Source organism: Scleropages formosus, chromosome 8 (genome assembly GCF_900964775.1).
Source record: "Scleropages formosus chromosome 8, fSclFor1.1, whole genome shotgun sequence".
In the NCBI taxonomy this organism is placed as follows: domain Eukaryota; kingdom Metazoa; phylum Chordata; class Actinopteri; order Osteoglossiformes; family Osteoglossidae; genus Scleropages; species Scleropages formosus.
The window spans coordinates 30,599,500-30,617,058 of NC_041813.1; the positions used below are offsets into that span (position 1 = coordinate 30,599,500).

At 46.1% G+C, this 17,559-nt stretch overlaps 2 protein-coding genes across 4 annotated transcripts in view; one reads left to right on the forward strand and one right to left on the reverse strand.

Moving 5' to 3' along the window:
* Nucleotides 1-120: 120 nt before the first annotated feature.
* LOC108941691 (60S ribosomal protein L19) lies at nt 121-2,650 on the reverse strand. Its single transcript, XM_018764475.1, has 6 exons — nt 2,596-2,650; nt 1,516-1,622; nt 1,014-1,136; nt 785-905; nt 541-651; nt 121-286 (listed from the first exon to the last, which is right to left on the reverse strand). Exons 1-6 carry the CDS (start codon nt 2,598-2,600, stop codon nt 163-165), a joined length of 591 nt encoding a protein of 196 aa, XP_018619991.1. The 5' UTR covers nt 2,601-2,650; the 3' UTR covers nt 121-162.
* Nucleotides 2,651-4,701: 2,051 nt separating this feature from the next.
* Nucleotides 4,702-17,559, forward strand: part of LOC108941755 (voltage-dependent L-type calcium channel subunit beta-1-like) — a 42,083-nt gene continuing 29,225 nt past the window's right edge. For all 3 annotated transcript variants that reach the window (XM_018764567.2, XM_018764568.2, XM_018764569.2), the window contains exons 1-2: nt 4,702-5,081; nt 10,046-10,132. In XM_018764567.2, the coding sequence (XP_018620083.1) occupies nt 4,995-5,081; nt 10,046-10,132 (174 nt within the window). In that variant the 5' untranslated portion in view covers nt 4,702-4,994. The remainder of the gene's footprint in view (nt 5,082-10,045; nt 10,133-17,559) is intronic.

Here is a 17,559-nt window from a genome sequence, read left to right on the forward strand (position 1 = left end):
TTGCAACCAGCACCGTCAGAGCACTAGGTGGATTAAATTGCAGTGCTGCACTCACAACAAAGGATCCCTGGGAAAATGTTAATTGAGCTGGAGGAGAAGAAAGACTCAGGACTCAGCAGCTTTGTCTTTCTGTACACTTTATTAGAAGAGAGGCTATAACGCTCATTTCTTGGTTTCCTCTTCCTTGGACAGGGTTTTGATAATCTCCTCCTTCTTGGCCTGGAGGCGTTCCTCTCGGCGTTTGCGCGCCTCCTTGGTCTTGGAACGGCGAGCTTCAGCCTGGTCGCTGTGGGACAAGGGAGGGATCAAAACGGACAAAGTCAAACGAAGAGGACGCTCACCGAACAGCAAAGCATGACAGTGGGGTAAATTAGGAGAGGTCTTGTTCAAACAGTCATTGTGCCTCACATCAACCTGGTACTGGATTTGCAGGCTCTTGTGGAGAGCAACCTCAACAACCGTCCAGCTGTGATGCCGGACGCTTGTTCGGACTAAACGGGGACGTTCCGGGGCTACGGCGGGAGCTGCAACAGGACTTACGCCAGGAGTTTCTTGCGAGCCTTATCAGCCTTCAGCTTGTGGATGTGTTCCATCAGGATACGCTTGTTCTTGAACACATTGCCCTTCACCTTCAGGTAGAGGCTGTGGTACCTGGAGATGGGGGCAGGGGCATAAGCAGTCAGTCACAAAGGAGTGGCTCTCACTTGTCCCCATCCAGTCCTGCCTTCCGCACTCCAACACTTCAGGCACAGAAAGCCATTCAGGACTCGAGAAAGGGACTCACATGTGCCTGTCAATTTTCTTGGACTCCCTGTAGCGGCGCAGCAGTCGTCTCAGGATCCGCATGCGTCGCATCCAGGAGACCTTCTCAGGCATGCGGGCGTTGGCAGTACCCTTCCTCTTACCTGGACAGAGGAGAAAACATCACATATGAACAGAAAACCAGCAGATGCATATTTTCTGGTGCCAGGTCCCATCCAACAGCCTTGCGGCCAAAGGCCGCACCCACTCACCGATGCCCATGTGGCGACCCTTGCGCCGTGCCAGTGTGTTTTTGCGGCAGCGGGCGCGGGAATGCACCGTTACGGGCTTCCTGATGATCAGGCCATCTTTCACCAGTTTGCGGATCTGCTGGCCTGGGGAGTGACAGAGACAGAAGGAGGAGCTGTGAGGGAAATATCTACTACTGTGGCAGGAAGAAATTAACTTACAAAATCGATGACGATACATCAGGTTCCCCCACATGAAGTTAAGAGTCATCAGTTCTAAGCTGATCACAGTTACCTGTAGGATTTAACTTTTTCCCCCCACTAGAAAAATTAACCGATTAAATTTGATCTGCTTACTGACATTTCAGGGTGTCTGGACACCTTCTTGGATTTTCAAATACAAGTGCGGGATCACACCTTTATAATGCGGTGAGCCCTCGCCCTTGTTTTACATATGCAGGTGTATTCTGCACTTTCCCCGTGCAGATATGAAGGAAACCGTGCGGCGGGAGACCGTCGGACTCACGGGAGTTGGCGTTGGCGATCTCATTGGTCTCGTTGGGGTCCAGCCACACCTTCTTCTTGCCGCAGCGCAACACGCTGGACGCCAACCGCTTCTGGAGCCTGAGCATGCTGGGAAGGAAAGGAGGAAGAAAAAAAAAAACCATTAGCATCACCAACACCTCCTCAGAGCTGACGTGGAGGTAGCAGTAATAAGGCAGAAACAAATAACCTTATAGCCTGAAGGGTGCTGGTTCCACTCCCACTCCCAGCTACTGCCACAGAACCCTTAAGGATCTCACCCTGAAGTACTATAGTAAAAATACCCTACTGTGTGAATGGAACACATTCTCCTATATCCTTTTAAGTCAGTTAAAAATGATCATTACTCACCAACCCACCAGACTATTATTAAGGAATTTGACATCTGCACTTAATTTTGAAAGGAAAATTACACTTTACATCACAACTCTGGTTCCCACTGACTGATGCAAAGTAAATAACTGCAGGACTTAGACTAGAACTATTACAGTTTTATGCAGTAGCATGAACCACGCTGTCAGCAGATCATCATGATCCACCAGACTCAGGATCTAAACAAATACAGTTTTACCGTTACAATTTCTTGTTCCCAACGGGCTGCTGCCACAAAGTGCTCCAACACAATCAATCAATCATTGATTTATTATTCCAACTTATTTATTTTGTCACTACTGACACAGTGAGTATACCCGTCCGCCGCCGTAAGTAAGAGAGTTTAGCTTAAACAGAAAAAAAGAGCCACAACAACAGTTAACGAGCTTATAATTTCATAAGGCGGTTTTAGAGAACCCGTGTTTGTCCAGAGAGGAGAACGATGATATTAAATAAAACATAATCGCTGCTGTCAGTGGCGGCGTGAGGCGCCAACATGGCGCTCGGCCCCTCCGCTCAGGCGCCTTTCTTTCCACCTCACGCGCCTCTTTTATACACTCATTCCTGCGAAAATCTCTCTGCAGAGCCTTCCCCATTCGCACCACCGAATAAAATGTGGATAAGCAGCGACAGGCAACCTAATTTCGCTGATTTCTCTTTATTTTCAGTGGAGCAGCTCCGCCGCGCTTACCTCATGGCTGCTGCTGTTTAAGGGGAAAGAAAGATGGCGGGGAGATCGGGCTGTACCACTGCTCCGGACAGGAGGATCCAACCTCACTCATGGGGAAATCCAAGTAAAAATTTAGAACGAGCGGCGAAAATAAATATTGCATTCAGCGTAACTTGAAATATCAAATTTATTAGCTGTAAGATCATATCTAAAAGTTGAAATTAAAATTAGTTTAAGTAAAAAAGGTCCCTCTTTAAAATTTCTATGGTACATTCCGGATGGTGGCCAGAAACACAGCGCATTATGGGAAATTATACACCAGCGCTGTGTTTTATTTCCCGACGTTGTACACATGGGGGCGCTATTGAGCATCAGAGCTGATTTGATTCAGTTCGCTTCACTTTTACTCTTTTCTCACTTTACTCTTTACTCATTAGAAGCAACGACAGAGATCCTCCAAGTGGCTCTGCTGTAAGACTCATATTTTGATCTCTGGATCTGGAAAAAAGAATATTTATAAATGTTTTACACTCAGCCTCATTAGCATAACTGCGACAAAAATGTGTTCGTTTATACCATTAAAATTCCAAAAGCTGCCAAGAATTACATAGTTAATTCTCTAAGATATGACTGAAACAAACCTCATTCACATTGTTTATGGCTATATATTGTATATATACACACTCGAGCTGCAGGAAAATAAAAAAGAAAGCAGGCAGGCAACTTTTTCTTTTGATGACCAATCTGTTTATTGCTTTGTTCTCCTTTATAGGGAACCTTTTCAAGGCTCCATTTTTTTATTCTCATTTCATCAAAGATATACATTATGGAGACAGTAAACTGCACAGGAATACCACGCTGTACCACAGGTCTGGAGGAGAGTGAATGTAACACATAACGCATAATAGCAGGCAAAGTAAACAGAAAGTAAGTACAAAGGGCATGTGGCTTTCATCCATCCATCCATCCATCCATCCGTCCATCCGTCCATTCGTCCATCCGTCCGTCCATCCGTCCATTCGTCCATCCATCCATCCATCCATCCATCCATCCATCCATCCATCCATCCGGGCCCTGCAGCTCTGTGGGGAGTCGAATGTGCGCAAACAACACAGAATCCGCCATCTGCTTTGGTTATTTCAGCCAAAGTAAAGGCTCGGTAAGTACATGGTAAGAATAGTATTCATTCCTTTCCTCAGTGATTTTATGGTAATTTAAAATTGTATTCAACTGTATTTCGGATCTACCAGTTTCTTAAGTAAAACAATGGAAACCCATTGCTATAAGCTTTGGCTGACATATCCTTTTGCTTCCTGTACTTTATTTGACTTCATGTATTGAAGATGTTGAAAATATTGCTGTAAAATGAGACATTGTTCATAAGCTGTTTTACACATCCATTTTCCTGGATGCGTAACGATAACAAAGCTTAATCTTTATGGTTTACATTTCTGAAATGTTTGTGTGCTTTACATGTAAACTCCTAATGGTCAGGCTTGAAGTCAATAATATCCAATCCCAGAACTCAATACAAGTGAAGTTTTGATTTATGAGAAAACTGGTTTTCTTGGAAAATGCAACAAGTCAGCAATGGGAGCCTTATAAATTTGTCTTTAATAATGGCAGTATGGACCTCGGCGGTGTTTGTGATTTCACTGATTCCTTTGGTTGCCTTTGTTTCTTATTTTGTAAGGATTTATTTCCAATAATATTCGAGCTGATTGTGATATGTGTCACTGCTTCTCGGAACTCTGTCGCGTTTGCTCTGTAAATTCCTTCTAAAAATTTAATAAGGATCACGCGGAAAAAAAAACCCCGTTATTAGCGTCTGTTTTGGAAAAGAAAACAACTTCGGAATCTTTTTATAGCCACAATGCCCAAACTTAGAACCGCCAACAAACACACAGTTTGTGCACGACACACACGACACGCTGAGGTCTGAGAAGGGAGGCGCTGTACTTCAATCGCCAATTTCTTCTTTGTAGATCAGTCGAGATTGTCAGTTCCACTGTCCAATCGGATCACGTACAACAATTATGCATTTTTTTTTTTCCTATTCCACCCGCGCTATAGGATACTCTGACTGATTGACAGTGGAATGGGCGGGGCTTTATTCGATGGGCGTGAACTCGTAGACCTGCGGCTGGACCCACGAGCACCGCTTACCGTCCGCACCCGAAGAGACCGGAGGCGGCGGCGCGAGGGGAGAGAGAGGGGGAGGGAGAGAGAGAGAAACAGAGAGAGAGAGAGAGAGAGAGAGAGAGAGAGAGAGAGCGAGCGAGCGAGCAGCTGTACGGTGCGATAACGGCCATCTGCCTCTCTTCAGCGACAAATATGACCGCGTTTACCTCAGAAAAAAACCTGCCGATAAATTAGTAATAATACTAGATAAGAATAAATAATAATACCAATTAAAATCAATGGTACAGAAAAGTACTATGTCCAGGACACCTTCGACCTCAGCCCAGGAGATCCAAATGGACATGTTTGACCACCCCACTTCACAGGTAAGAGAGAGCAAATCCTGCTTCATTTCACTTGCCTGAGGAAAATTTAACAAAACAGTTCATTTCTTTGCAGTTACCCAGGGTTAAATACATACAGTACATGAAATGAATTCAACAAATTATAAAAGTGTGTTTAAATTTGCGAAACAAATGGTGTTTTTCTGGTTTTTTTTGCGAGTACAGTATCAACTCAAAGCCGTACGAACTGTGCATTAAATAATACTCGAGGAACGGATAACGGCACGTCTAAAACAAAATGGCACATTTTATACATTTATTAATATTATATCTCCTTTTCCGCTACTATGTGAGAGCATATAGTTTGAAGTGGTTTTAGTTTATTAAATATTCATATTGACCGTGTGTGACAGTTTGTCAGCAGCACAGCCGTGCTATGAGTTTTGAGGCGAGCTGCTCATTCATTATTATTATTATTATTATTATTATTATTACTCAGAGTGAAACTGTGTTCAGATTTCAGGATGTGCGAGCTGTGTATTTCAACGTGTGGCTGTGCTGTTGCCTTTAAAGACCCCAGTCAGTGCCTTTGCTTTGGTGACGTAAAGTCTCCGACTCTAATTTACCTGTTCGGAGAGGTAAACACACACAGAACACGCACACAAAGCTGGAATATACCTTAATGTAGACGTGTTTCAGCAGCTCCGCTTGTGTAACTGCGAGAAAATGATTTCATTGTCCACGATGCTCGGCCAGAGATGTGTGTATCTTGTGATTTCCAGCAAAGCCACACCTACTACTGCGAGCGGAGCGCAGGATCTGTGTGGTGGACACACTTCAGCACTACCCCACAGGGGGTCTTTTTTTTTTTTTTTTTTTTTTTTTTTAACCTATTCCACGTGTTACGTCACATGTAAAAATAATTTTCATTGGAAAGCCCTGATAAATTCACTGGACAGAGGATGGGGTAATATGTGGAAAAACTGGACTTTTTATTAATTTTTTTATTGTCGTATTATTACACATAGTAATAAACTTCACAATATTGTACCACCAGCAGATGCCAGGAGTGCAACTTTTGTTGTTGTGCTTCAGTGAAAAACAGCAATACGGTGGTTCAGTGGGTGTAGCTGGTGTCTCATAGTGCTTAAGATGTGCATCTGGGTATAGGTTTCAGTCTAGCTTGAGGTGTGCAGTTTGTATTTTTTTCCTGTGTTCACAGTCCAAAGATGTGTTAAATGAAAGTAATGGTAAATCAGTTCCACAACTTCCCTTAGTTTGACTTTCAACTGATTGGTTGCCATGAGTCAAATTCAGCTTGATAATGCTTACCCTTGACTTAATATATATATAGTAACTTTTATGTATAACCAAACAGACTTGCAATCTGCTTGAGAGGTTCTGCCATACAAGTTCATTCATTGAATCATTAATTTATAAATTCATTCATTCTCAGTAACTCCTTCACAAGTGCAGTGTCCTGATGGACCAGAGCATATACCAGTAGCGTTGGGTTTCAAGCAGGGTACATCCTGGATGGAAGACCAGTCCATTCTGGGGGAATCACGCACTTATTCCCACTCGCATACACACATAAAGGCAATCAAAAGACCGCAGTTTATTTGAAATGTATATTTTTGGATTAGGTTGAGAACATGGCGAGAACATGCAGACTCCATACAGACTGATCCAAATTAAAACCTAAGTTTGAACCTACAGCTCACGAACTGTGAGATGCTAGTGCTGTGACGTAAAAGTGCATTGGAAAAATGTCCTCCCATAAAATTGAAAATTGTGTCCTGTAAATGTGCCAACTAAGCAATGCAATAGCAATAACAACACAGTTTATTGAAAACTTCATATTTTAGTTTTTCAACTAGAGAGCGATATACAAACATTTCTCTTTCTAAAAGGCAGTGACCTTACTCATATTGCCAATAGACAAAAGACTCTCAATGAGTCTCTTAGGATCACTAAATTACTCTGTTCATGCTATGTATCTTGTTTGCAGGTTACATCAGTTGTAATACCAACAGATCACGTGTCCAAAAACTTAATCCTCCTGCAGTCTCCTCCATCTTGATACATCACTTTCCTATGTAATATCATCTGTCTGTCAGTCGCAGCATCCCAGTTTCCCTATGCCAGTTCCCTAGTAGTGAAGCGAATATGCCGGTTTATATCCTTTAAAATATATAATCTCACTTGTGCTCATTCTAACAGACAGGCTCAGTTTTGGTAGCACCACAGTGGGCTGTCTATTCATGGCCAATCATATATTAAGTAATACTTACTTCATATATAAAGTTCAGGTGCTCCATGGTGAGCTCTTTGGGGTCACGATTGCGTCAATGATACATAGTGCTGTTTGAAAGTATGTTACCCCTAATTCATAACTGCAGAGCTGTTATATCAAATGAGAAAGACTAGTTCTAATTAAATAATGATTCTGTGGTAAAACTAAGGGACACAAGGGGTTCCCATACTTTCAAGTAGTATTGTATATATAGCACCTGTTTCCTCACATTAGCTCAAAAATTTTTAGAGATTTCCTCTGTTGAAGTAATTCTGCTCTCACATGGAAGGACATCTCTCTCTTAAACTGAGAGAGACTGCCAGGACAGTTGGTATTGGATTGGAGGAGTATTCAGAATGCAGTTGGAACAGTTTTGCTGAGAAAATCGGTGTTTGCCAAGTTACAACTGGATGGGGCGTGTTCCAAGGGAAGGGTAAATATCAGTAGCACAACTGAAAGTAGGAGTATTTTTTTAGCTTCTGAATCATCAAAAACTGCCAGAACGAGACCATTTTTCTTCATTTAAAGAATATCTACTTGTACTTTGTGTTCAGCACAGGTTATGTAATAGATGAAGATACTGTATTACTATTTAGTAGCTCAGCTTTTATCCAAAGCAAGTGTTGTTAGTGGTTTCTAGTGCAAGTAGTCCAGTTACCTGCTTTTTTATGCCATTAAGCTTTTGGATTTGTATCCATGTCCTTACCCACTCTCCTACTTGCTTATCCTTTCATTTATTCAGCTGATTATATTTTGTTTTTCAGAAAACATTTTTCCGAAATGTTCTTGCTGAACTGCCCTACAGTGTCTCCTTTTATGGAGGAAAGATGCCAGCCTCTTCATACAAAATCGGCTCTTGTCATTTGTTTTAGCTTACACTCCTGTTGGCCTAGTGTAATTAGCCACTTTACTCACAGAAATAGTATTTACATGCAGGAAGGCCCCTGTGTGGGTGTATCATTCTCAGCCACGCTTCACTGGCTTCCTCTCCAGGATCTCTCCGGTGTCCTTTTTTAGAAAAATACCATTAGTCCAAAGTAAAGCAGAAGCCAGTTATCAAACTGAATCATCTGAAAAGTGCAAGTGGTCATAACTGAAACGAGCATTTCAACTTGAGTTCTTTAAATATTAGTCATCTTTTAAGATCACTATTCATAGATCAATGTCTGGTTTGTATTTTAAGGTCATGTGGTCATGCTTAGTTGATGCTTTTTATCTTCAACTTACAATAGAGCTAGACATTTTACTTGCTCAGAGGTACAGTGGAACGTTTGCTCCTGGGTTTTGATCTGACAGCCTGCAGGCTTTAAATGCTATTGTATCTACTGCTCAGATGTTGAATGTCATTCCATGTCGAAATGGGAATTCACAAAAGCCTGCAGGGTTCAAGACAAGTGGAAATGTTCTGTTAATCCCCTGACTGCCATATAAGACTGATGTACAAATAATTGGGAGACAAATCATGTGGAGAAGCTATTAGGAAATCGGCAAATACCCTGCGGTGAACAGAGTGGAGCTTTGGTCCCAAAATGAAGCACTGAAGAAAAATAGTCAGTGTTGCATTTGCACAGTTATACATTGATTCAGATGTGAGTGTAATGAAAAGGTAACATGTGTATATTATAATAGTATTTTACATAAACTTTTCCGAAGTTTTAATCCCACAAACAGCTGGATGTTTACTGTACTGGTTTGTAGGTTATTAGCTTTATGTAACATCAAGGTCTTGAGGGGCTGCATTTGGGACTTGAAATGGTAACCAGCTGTTTACAAACATATTTTAACCATTATGTAATCTCTGGTGTTGTGACAGTAATTAAGGGTCAGAAACTGTCAGTGCATCCACATTTTCAAGTGCAAGACCGGAGAGTGAAGGATGGCATTTCATTGGCACTGGCCACCACTGCTGTCAGAGTACAGGAGGACTTGCAACCATATCCATCCAGCATCCTGATTGCCTACAAATGCAATTAATGGGCAATGTGTCTCCATGGCAATGTGACTGCAGTGGACCTAATTCAATGGGGGACCCAGGCCAAACCAGGAGGCAATTTAGCAGCACTCGTCCAATCAGATTATAGGGCTCTACACTATGACAGGTCATAGATTAAACCAAATAATGTTACGGAGCAGTGGAGGGGGTGTTAACAGACCTTCTGACAAATATCAGAATTATTTCTCTTCCTTTTTTTCTGTCAAACATTTCAGCGATGAAGTGGGTTGTTAGCTGTGGTACATGCTGCTGAAACAGTTGTGGTAGCACAGCCCATCTCATGTTGATGTGGCTGTGTAATTGCATCAGTATTAGGAGAACATTCTGACTGATGTTGTGAGCACCAGTATTTTATGGCTGTGCATTTGGTGCTCACCTTTTCTTTTCTTGGCCTGCGCAGTACATTTACATGAGCCACTACTGGCACCTCAGCATAGTGACGGACTCTTGCCAGCGAGTGTTGATAGTCTGTCTTTGCATCTGAATCATCTCTACTTCAATGCAATGGAAATACTTCAGGATATGCCCATGGATACGCACAAGTGGCACCACCTTGGTCTTCCTTGCACCGATTCCCTTACTTCTCCTGTAGCCTATAGGGCGGATTTCCTTTTTGTTGCCCAGTCCTACTCTCTCCTGCTCCTTTCCACATTGGCCTCTGTCTCTCTTTCTGCTGCCTTTAATTGACTTGTCAACCTATTTCCACCATCTCCCTAGGGAAAGTGCACCAAGCGGAACTACCGCTTTAAGCGTTCTGATGGCAGTACCTCCTCTGACACCACCTCCAACAGCTTTATCCGACAGGTAGGCTTCTGGTTACTGGCTGAGTTTATCTGACTATAAGTTATGTTCCGCATGATGAGTTTCTGAAGTTTGCAACATTGATCCACTCTAATGGGTCTTGTAAATGTATGAATCATGTGTGTCACACCATGGTCAAAGCCAACATATGGTTGCACTTACATCTTAGCATAAATTGCCTCTTTCATGGGGTTTAGAGCCACCAGTTGAGAACTTCCTCAGAAGCTAGTCCCTGTTTAAAGGGGTAAAAATGCCTGACACCCAAATACTCTTCGTTGATGTTGTGAGTTTGATCAAATGTCTCATGCCCCTTAACATGAGCATTGCATTCACAGCTCTGGTGTTACATTCAAATTTCCCTTTATTTCACTTGACTTGTTCTTCTCTGTCCCTTTTATTTGGTATAAATGTGACTTATTTGTTTGGCCACCACTCTTGGAAGGGATGATTTGGATGTAAACTTGTAGATAAATTGTGGAATGCGCTCTGCTTCACTGGAAATTAAATTCTTAATGACTATTCTGCAGGATACAAACTTCATAAACACTGATCTAAGACATATTAAATTGATAAACACCTTCTTGTGGATATGGACCTAATAAACATCCTTTCTGCTGGAATGAACTTGGTAAACAGCATTCTGCCAGAAACACCCCTGCTGTACGGGAGCTTTATAAACACCATTTTGCTGGATATAAACTTGATAAACCCATGGCTTCTGTGATTTTGTTCCTCTTTCTATTATCCAGTGTTTATTTTGTAACAGGGAATAGGTGTGAATCAGAACTGAAACATTAGTTTTGCCAGTGTATTTGTAAATGTCACTTTGGCCTGCAATATGATTGTCACATCCCACAGGGTCACTGCCCCTCCTGGTCAGAGGCGGCGCCACTCAGTGCCGCTAGCTAACGCTTACCTATCACCTCACAGTCTCGTAGGACATGGAGGTATAAAAGGAACCAGCGGAGCAGAACTAGTCGCGGATTCTTAATCAGCAGTTCTCTTGTGCTTCGTTGGCGATTGGTAGTCTCTAGTTCCCTCAGTTTGTTTCCTAGGTGTGCATGTTCCAGTCCCGAGTGCCCGTCCCGTCAGTTCCTGCCTCTTGTTCTTCAGTCCTGGTCCATCGTTCCTGTCCGGTATTTCGTCACGTCTCAGGGTTGCGGTCAGACTCACAGATTAGCGTTTCACTGTTCACCGTAGTTCCAACACCGTGTGTGTTTCCTGGTCTCGTGTTTCTTGTTTCACTTCCACCGAGTGTCTTACAATACTCACCGTACACGTCTAACCTCACACTGCACGTGAAGTCATTATATATTTCGTCTGTGTTTGGACGTAATAGCAACGCGCGTCCGTGTCGGACTCCCGTCCGGACGCTACAGAAGAATCCGCCTGCTAGTATGACTTCAGCGGAATGGCGTGAGCTGGCGGATCTGACAGAGGCGAACCAAGAACAACTCCTGGTTTGCACAAACGCCGCTAGCCGCCTCACAGATCAGTTGGAGCAGTTGACACGACTCCTCAGTCACGGTGGGCGGGGCGCCGATCCGACCAGTTCGCAAACGCATGATGATTGGCGGACATGTCTTTTTGATCGTCTTTATGCTTCCTCGGGTCCTCGCGCGGAGCCCACGAGCCCTGTGCAGACCAATGGGATCAGCGCTACTGAGCAGCTGTCCGTTCCCTTCCAGGAGGCTTTGCAAGGTAGCAGAGGTGAGAACCAGAATTACACAGAATACTCAATCCCCAGTCCAGCCTCTCTGTTCCCAGGGCCCTACTCTCCTGAGTCACCCCCTAGCCCAGACAGAAAGACAGAGAGACAGTTCTTCCCCAGCACCAGGAGTTTTCAGGTGCGTTCCTGGTCTCCAGTGGAGAAGACATCCAGCCCCCGATTGTCAAGACCACTCTCTCAGGAGTTCTCGCCGGATTACCGGAGCAACTCCGGGTCCAGCCGGACCCCGACGCCGCCAGGGCAGCAGGTGCCCTACAGCCCTGTGGACAATGAGCCGGCTCAAGCACGCAACCTTGTCAGCTGTGCAGGGCTCGAAGAACAGTGCGTCAGACAGGGAATAATACGACTCAGTAACGGGCGTTTGACAGAGGAGGAAAGGAGGCGCCGTTTTCTGCAACGCTTGTGCTTTTACTGTGGAGCTGCGGATCACGTGCAGGTTTCCTGTCCAGTGCGGCCACCCCGTGAATCCCAACGGACCGACTTACTGGTGAGTGATGTATCTCTCCATACCTCCCTGTTGACATTACCAGTTACAGTATCCTGGGGTTTCCAGCAGCAGCAGACGAAAGCTATGGTAGACAGTGGCGCTGCAGGGAATTTCATGGATCATGATATGGCCGCGTCCTGGGGCTTGCCCCGTGCCCGATGCCCCAAACCCCTGGCTGTTAAAGCTATTGATGGCGCTCCAATCGGGTCGGGGCGTGTAGAGCAGCGCACAGAGCCCGTTACTATGCAGGTAGGGCCACTCCATAAGGAACAGATATGGTTCTATCTGATTAAGTCCCCTGATAACCCCATTATTTTGGGATATCCATGGTTATGCACCCATGACCCTATTATCTCTTGGAGGGAGGGGAAACTGCTGTCTTGGGGACAGCAGTGTCCCGAACACCTGGAGACGTCTTGTAACTCCACATCCATAGAGAGCCCTAATGCAGATCTGCCCCTGCAGCTTCCAAGGGAGTATGCAGATCTAGTGGCGGTGTTTAGCAAACACAAGGCTGCAGAACTGCCCCCTCATAGACCTTGGGATTGTGCTATAGATCTTTTTTCGGGCACTACACCCCCTAGGGGGCGGGTATACCCTCTTTCTCAACCTGAACATCAGGCAATGGAGGCTTATGTAACGGAGGCACTAGAAGCCGGATTCATCCGGCCGTCTACCTCTCCAGCTTCCGCTGGCTTTTTCTTTGTTGAGAAAAAGGACGGGGGTTTGCGCCCCTGTATTGATTATCGGGGGCTAAATGCCATTACTGTGAAGTACCCGCACCCCTTGCCTCTTATCACGTCGGCCCTCGAACAGGTTTCTGGTGCTACCATCTTTACGAAACTGGACCTCAGGAGCGCATATAACCTGATTCGCGTTAGGGAAGGGGATGAGTGGAAGACCGCTTTTAGCACCGCCCTCGGCCATTATGAGTACCTGGTCATGCCTTTTGGCCTGGCGAATGCACCTTCCGTATTCCAGGCTTTTGTTAATGAAGTACTCAGGGAGCTAATTAATCGCTCAGTATTAGTGTATCTAGATGATATCCTGATCTTTTCTCGGTCCCGTGAGGAGCATATTGGACATGTCAGGGAGGTGTTGCAAAAGCTGGCAGCACATAAGCTGTACGTGAAAGGGGAAAAGTGCCAGTTCCATGTGCACTCTGTGGATTTCCTGGGGTACATCCTAACACCCAACGGGGTCACGATGGATCCACAGAAGGTCTCGGCAGTTCTGTCATGGCCCCAGCCAAAGACAGTAAAGGACCTGCAACGGTTCCTAGGTTTTGCGAATTTCTATAGGCGCTTCATAAGGAACTTCAGTTCCGTTGCAGCCCCGTTGACTGCCCTGTTAAAAGGAGCCCCTAGGCGCCTGACCTGGACTCCTGAGGCGAGTCAGGCCTTTGAAGACCTAAAGAAGCGTTTTACTTCTGCCCCAATCCTGAAGCACCCTGATCCCAAACTGCCCTTTATTGTGGAAGTTGATGCTTCTGAGGCCGGGGTAGGGGCAGTGCTCTCACAGCGCCAGGGAAGTCCCCTGAAGCTCTATCCATGTGCGTATTTCTCACACAAGATGTCGCCTACTGAACAGAATTATGATGTAGGAAACAGGGAGCTCTTAGCCATAAAGATGGCCTTGGAAGAGTGGAGACATTGGTTAGAGGGGGCTACGCACCCATTCTTAGTGTTAACTGATCACCGGAACCTGGAGTATCTGCAGAAGGCAAAGAGGCTCAATTCCAGACAGGCGCGGTGGGCCATGTTCTTCACCAGGTTCCGTTTCACGGTGACCTATCGTCCTGGCTCCAAGAACGGCAAGGCCGATGCCCTGTCCCGTTTGTTCGAGGTATCGCCTCAGCTCTCCTCACCAGACACCATCTTGTCCCCGACGCAGTTTGTGGCTCCTATCCGTTGGGCTTTATTGGACGATATCCAAGCAGCCCAACGTCAAGAACCCGGTCCCAACGAGCAGCCCCAAGACAAAGAATACGTCCCGTCCACTGTTCGGTCCGAGCTCCTGCACTGGGCCCATGATGGTCCAAGTACAGGACACCCAGGGGTCAACCGAACCTTGAAGCTTCTCGCTGAACGCTTCTGGTGGCCATCCATGAAACAGGACGTACGAGACTTCGTCCTTGCCTGCACCACATGTGCCCAGGCCAAGGTCCCACGACAGCTGCCAGCAGGGCTTTTAGAGCCACTCCCGATTCCCAACCGTCCATGGTCCCATATAGCGGTGGACTTCCTTACTGATCTTCCGTGTTCTGATGGAAACACCACCATATTGGTCGTCATAGATCGCTTTTCCAAGGCCTGTCGACTGATTCCTCTGAAAGGTCTACCTACAGCCCTGGAGACCGCGGAACTGCTGTTCCAACATGTCTTCCGGCTGTATGGCCTGCCAGAGGATGTCGTCTCGGACAGGGGACCCCAGTTCACTTCAAGGGTCTGGAAGGCCTTCTTTGCCCGCTTAGGAGTCTCAGTCAGCCTCTCCTCTGGTTATCATCCACAGTCTAATGGGCAAGTGGAACGCCTCAACCAGGAGGTTGGACGTTACCTGCGGAGTTACTGTGCTCAGAATCAAGCGGATTGGAGCAGATACCTCCCTTGGGCAGAGTACGCCCAGAACTCCCTGGTCCATTCGTCCACAAACTTAACTCCTTTCCAGTGTGTGCTCGGTTACCAGCCTCCGCTGTTCCCGTGGACGATGGAGACCAGTGGGTTGCCAGCTGTGGACGACTGGTACAAGAGGAGTGAGTCGGTGTGGGAATCCGCACATGTCCGTCTCCAGGAGGTGGTATCCAACCAAAAGGAGAAGGCCGACAAAAGGCGTAGGACTGTATTGTACCAGCCAGGGCAGAGAGTATGGTTGTCCACCCAGGATCTCAAACTGCATTTGCCCTCGAGGAAGCTTGCCCCCCGTTTCATCGGCCCCTTCAAGATCCTGAAGAGGATCAACCCGGTTTCTTACCGTCTTCAGTTGCCCTCGCATTATCGTATCTGTCCCACGTTTCATGTTTCGCGCCTCAAGCCCCATTGTGTTTCCGCCCTGCAGAGCCCAGCAGTCTCTCCACCTCCACCGTTGGATGTGGATGGTTCTCCTGCCTACTCCGTCAGGGCCCTCCTGGACTCCAAACGGAGACGGGGTACGCTGTACTATCTGGTCGACTGGGAGGGCTATGGGCCGGAGGAGCAGTCTTGGGTACCAGCACGGGACATCTTGGACCCAGCTCTTATTGAGCACTTCCATGAGTGTCATCCAGATCGGCCTGCTCCGCGACGGCGGGGGCGACCGCCTACCCGCCGGCGTTCTGCGGCTGGAGCCGCCCCTGGAGGGGGGGGTACTGTCACATCCCACAGGGTCACTGCCCCTCCTGGTCAGAGGCGGCGCCACTCAGTGCCGCTAGCTAACGCTTACCTATCACCTCACAGTCTCGTAGGACATGGAGGTATAAAAGGAACCAGCGGAGCAGAACTAGTCGCGGATTCTTAATCAGCAGTTCTCTTGTGCTTCGTTGGCGATTGGTAGTCTCTAGTTCCCTCAGTTTGTTTCCTAGGTGTGCATGTTCCAGTCCCGAGTGCCCGTCCCGTCAGTTCCTGCCTCTTGTTCTTCAGTCCTGGTCCATCGTTCCTGTCCGGTATTTCGTCACGTCTCAGGGTTGCGGTCAGACTCACAGATTAGCGTTTCACTGTTCACCGTAGTTCCAACACCGTGTGTGTTTCCTGGTCTCGTGTTTCTTGTTTCACTTCCACCGAGTGTCTTACAATACTCACCGTACACGTCTAACCTCACACTGCACGTGAAGTCATTATATATTTCGTCTGTGTTTGGACGTAATAGCAACGCGCGTCCGTGTCGGACTCCCGTCCGGACGCTACAATGATAAGAAGAATGTGTAAATCTCACACTGCTGTACCTTGGATCATGAATACAAGTCAGTGACAGTACATTCTTCAGTGGGTTTTTCTTAGCATGTTACAGGGGTGTGCATTGCTCTAGGAATTTTTCCTCTTACTCAGGCATGCTACAGGAGTAAAACGCTTCCTCCTTCCAATCTTGGAAGCAAAAAACAGCTTGCCCCTGCTGGATGACATTTACCCCTAACTGTGTGGGCGTCATGCTGAAATGTCCCCTCCAGTCTTGAGCATACAGGGAGTAAACTCTCCTGCAGACTGTAAAGGTCAGCTTTGCTGCTTGCCTCCCTCCCGTCCCCTAATTAATCGGACACTTTGATCAGCCTGCGGGTGGGGATATGCCTCCTAGTTCAGCTTCGGTAGGGGGGGCACCAGGGCTGGTGTTTGATCCTAATGAGGGTCTGCTCGTGGCCTCCAATAGCCTTGTTCCACTGTCTGTGATCGTCCTGACAACCAATATTTCCGCTGCCTTATTTGTCACCATGCTGGTCTCGATTTCAGCTGACAGGCTTATGCGGCTGGTGGGCATAACTGGCAGGCTTGGCTGGTGGGCTGAGGCTGTCAGTAGAGAGGCAAGCAGAATTGATGGAGGGAAAGCATGTGCTCGTAACAAATGTGTCCAGAAAAATGCCTTATTCACACATTTACAGAATACATTTGAAGTGCCTTATTTACGCTTTTCAGGATACTGTTATTTGATTCAATTATGACTGTCAGTGGTGTTTGCCAGTTTTACACATAGTCAAATACAGACATAAACAAACAATCAATAAGCCTGTTGCACACATAAGCATGCAGATTTACATACACATGTACAGACTCAGCCAACAGTAATACTAGAATGCTGATCTTGTTTCCATGGTGACCAAACCACTGAGTCTCATGTAGGCTGTACTAAGAACAGGCGAACAGGTGTGGCTTTATGTTCTGGGGTAAGTTCACAGGAATAGCTGCTATTAAGACAAATGCAGATGTTGGTATTTACGCTGCCTTTGTTATAGTTTGCAGTATTCATGGAGAAGAAACGCTGAACTGCACGACAGAGACAGTACACCTGTTGCACACAAAAGACGGCGGAACCTATGCATGCTGGTTCTGCAAAACTGAGTGAATTTGGTGACCTCTGCTTTGACCATTTTGTTTGTTTACGTGTCGATTTGGAGAAACCGAGTCAGGGTTTTCCGGGATGAATCACTGATTCTACTTTCTGGTGGCAGCTGGTTATTGATGGTTTTTGTTTTCAAAGGACGGTGTGTCAAGCTGATTGTGAATAAAAGTAGCTTATGAAAGGCTGTGGGTT

Coding starts and splice junctions, on each gene's coding strand:
- LOC108941691 (XM_018764475.1), bottom strand. Junction 1,137..1,515: donor GATCGCCAACGCCAACTCCC/GTGAGTCCGACG, acceptor GTCACTCCCCAG/GCCAGCAGATCCGCAAACTG. Junction 652..784: donor AAGAAAATTGACAGGCACAT/GTGAGTCCCTTT, acceptor CCCCATCTCCAG/GTACCACAGCCTCTACCTGA.